Source organism: Otolemur garnettii, unplaced genomic scaffold (genome assembly GCF_000181295.1).
Source record: "Otolemur garnettii isolate 467f Iridium unplaced genomic scaffold, OtoGar3 scaffold00025, whole genome shotgun sequence".
NCBI classification, from domain to species: Eukaryota; Metazoa; Chordata; class Mammalia; order Primates; family Galagidae; genus Otolemur; species Otolemur garnettii.
The window spans coordinates 17,561,110-17,563,560 of record NW_003852420.1 but is presented as its reverse complement, the minus strand read 5'-3'; the positions used below and the strand labels follow the sequence as shown (position 1 = coordinate 17,563,560).

At 36.3% G+C, this 2,451-nt stretch overlaps 1 protein-coding gene across 10 annotated transcripts in view; it reads left to right on the top strand.

The window, feature by feature from the left end:
* The window catches only part of LOC100965385 (RNA-binding protein 12), a 37,760-nt gene that overhangs the window by 4,716 nt on the left and 30,593 nt on the right, over positions 1-2,451 (top strand). For 4 of the 10 annotated variants that reach the window (XM_023512246.1, XM_023512243.1, XM_023512241.1 and 1 more), the window contains exon 2: positions 1,547-1,631. The exons of 3 other annotated variants lie outside the window; for them this stretch is intronic. Coding sequence is in view for 2 of the 7 variants with exons in the window: in XM_023512241.1 (XP_023368009.1) it covers positions 1,547-1,631 (85 nt within the window). In the remaining 5 variants the exon portion in view is untranslated. The remainder of the gene's footprint in view (positions 1-1,546; positions 1,632-2,451) is intronic. 3 more of the 10 variants (XM_023512247.1, XM_023512244.1, XM_012804123.2) reach the window with 1 other exon arrangement.

Here is a 2,451-nt window from a genome sequence, read left to right as displayed (position 1 = left end):
CAGCCGTCATTGTTGTTTGGCGGGTCCGGGCTGGGGATTCGAACCCGCCACCTTAGGTGTACGTGGCTGGCGCCCTAGCCGGTTGAGCTATAGGCGCCGAGCCACGACTTTTAATTGAACAGAGTTTAGATTCTTTAGGTGTAATTAGACTAGATTTGTACCATGCTTTGGGCTTTTGAAAGTATATGGATGGACATTTGCATAGCTTTTTGTGGCTAAACAATCTCAGTGTTCTTTATTAATTTGAATAGTTGACTAGGGGATGTTTACCTTGATCTTTTAGAAAGTTTGGAATGACACTTCAAATTTTTGAATTATGTTTTACTTTTTGATGGTGAATATTAAGCTCACTAGTGTCTTGATCTTGAAAGAATTAGAGCATTATTGGATAAGTAGTCTTCTGTTGATAATCTTTTTTTTTTTTTTGAGACAGAGTTTTACTGTGTTGCCCTCGGTAGAGTGCTATGGCATCCCAGTTCACAGCAACCTCCAACTCTTGGGCTTAAGTGATTCTCTTGCCTCAGTTTCCCAAGTAGCTGGGACAATAGGTGCCCACCACAAAGGCCAGCTATTTTTCTATTGTAGTTGTCATTGTTGTTTGGCAACAATGGAGCCCTGGTTGGGTTTGAACCTGCCAGCTCCAGTGTGTGGGGGTCGTGCCCTAGCAGGCAAGCCTTCTGTTGATAATCTTAGTACTGAACAGTGACAGTTTTCTTCTACTTTTTTCTCTGAATTAAAAAAATAACCTTCTAAATACAGTTATGTAGTCATTTGGTTATTATAGATTGCTTGGGAATTGTTTCATAACTTCACCATTTTGGAAAAAGTTCTAGTGAAAGTTGAGTGACTGTTTTTGCTTGGGGAAGTGCTCTTAATATGCCAGACACTTAGGGATTTTTTTAAAGAGGTTTTTTTGGAACTTTTGTGACATCAGAAGAAAAAGTACTTTCCTTTAGTAGTTTGAACCCCAGGGGAATTAGTCTTTATAGCCACAACTTTTATTTCATTTGTTTTATGATATTTGATGTGTTTTGGTGCAAAAGAAAATATGTTGAAATAGTACTTGCAGTAACTTTCATGAGTATCCTTAAATTGATGACTTACTTTTTCTAGGAATTGTTATTGTGCAAACTTGTTCTTTATCATCAAAACTTTGGTGAGAACCTGGGGAAGTAGACTTGTTTTCTGGACTGGTTTAATTATCAAGTGATAAAAGCAGTTACCACCTGTAAAGCTGAGCTTCATGACTGTTTTAGTTTTCAATCAGTTCATTTTGGGGCTAATTTCTGACACATTCTTGATGTATATAAATATGTAAATATTTTGAGACATACTCAAATTTAAAGGCAAAAGCAAGCAAAAAGCACATGTGGGAATTTGGTTCATGTCTTTCCTTTCTTTTTCTTTTTTTTTTTTTTTGGACATGCTTTCTAATGAAGTACTCTGGTGGTTTCAGACTCGCCTTCATAATGTACAGTTCAGTGTGGCCTGTGAGTGATTTGTGTTTCCTGCATTGATTTTTGCCTCCATTTATTCTCTATTGCAGTCTAAAAGTTGGTTTTAATTGGTTGCCCACAGGATTGACTTGGCCTCTACTTCTTGTTAAGAAAATACATCTCTTGTTTTATCAGGTAAGAGATTTTGAATAGAGAGCTTGTTTTTATACAAAATAAAATGAGTCAGCTTATTAAAAAACATGAAAATATGTATAGTAACTGCATTGTGTGTTTGTGTGTGGTTTTTCCTTTTGTACAAGTTTACCTGAGGGATAGGGGGGTAGAACAGTTCTTGCTTCCTTTGGGGCTCAGTTTTATATGGATGCATTTCTTCTGCTACATTCCTGATTGTAATTTTAGACTAATTGCAGATACATGTGCTTGTTTATGGTTATTTATATTCCGTAAGGTGTTATGTATAGTTAGATATTGGGTCATATGTTTTAGAGTATACATTTTAAACCTCAGATAGAACCTTAGCAAATGGAATCTTTAAGTAAGCTAGGCTCAAGATAGGTTGATATAACTTATCTGTCAAACAGTTACTTAGTGGCAGAAAGGCAGGTGTTATTTCATATTTTTTAGAACCTAAAAACTTTTCAGGTGGCTTTATAAATAAATTCTTTCTAGCTGATAATCTGAGGCAGGTTTTTAGTAGCATGTTTTCATGTGTACCTTGTACAGACTTTCATTGAATCCCTACTCAACAGTAAATGGTTTAAAAACTTAACTGTGTACTTTAGACAAGTGTTCAATTTTTGTGTTCTTGGGATTATATCAATTTGCTATTTCATTGTCCCATTGCAAACTAATATATCTCTTTCAAGTTGTTTGGATACCTAGATTGCCCGTGATAATCCCTATCCAAAAAGTGATTGCTTAAGCATTTTTAGAAGTTGAACAGGAGGCTCGGCGCCTGTAGCTCAAGTGGCTAAGGCGCCAGCCACATACACCT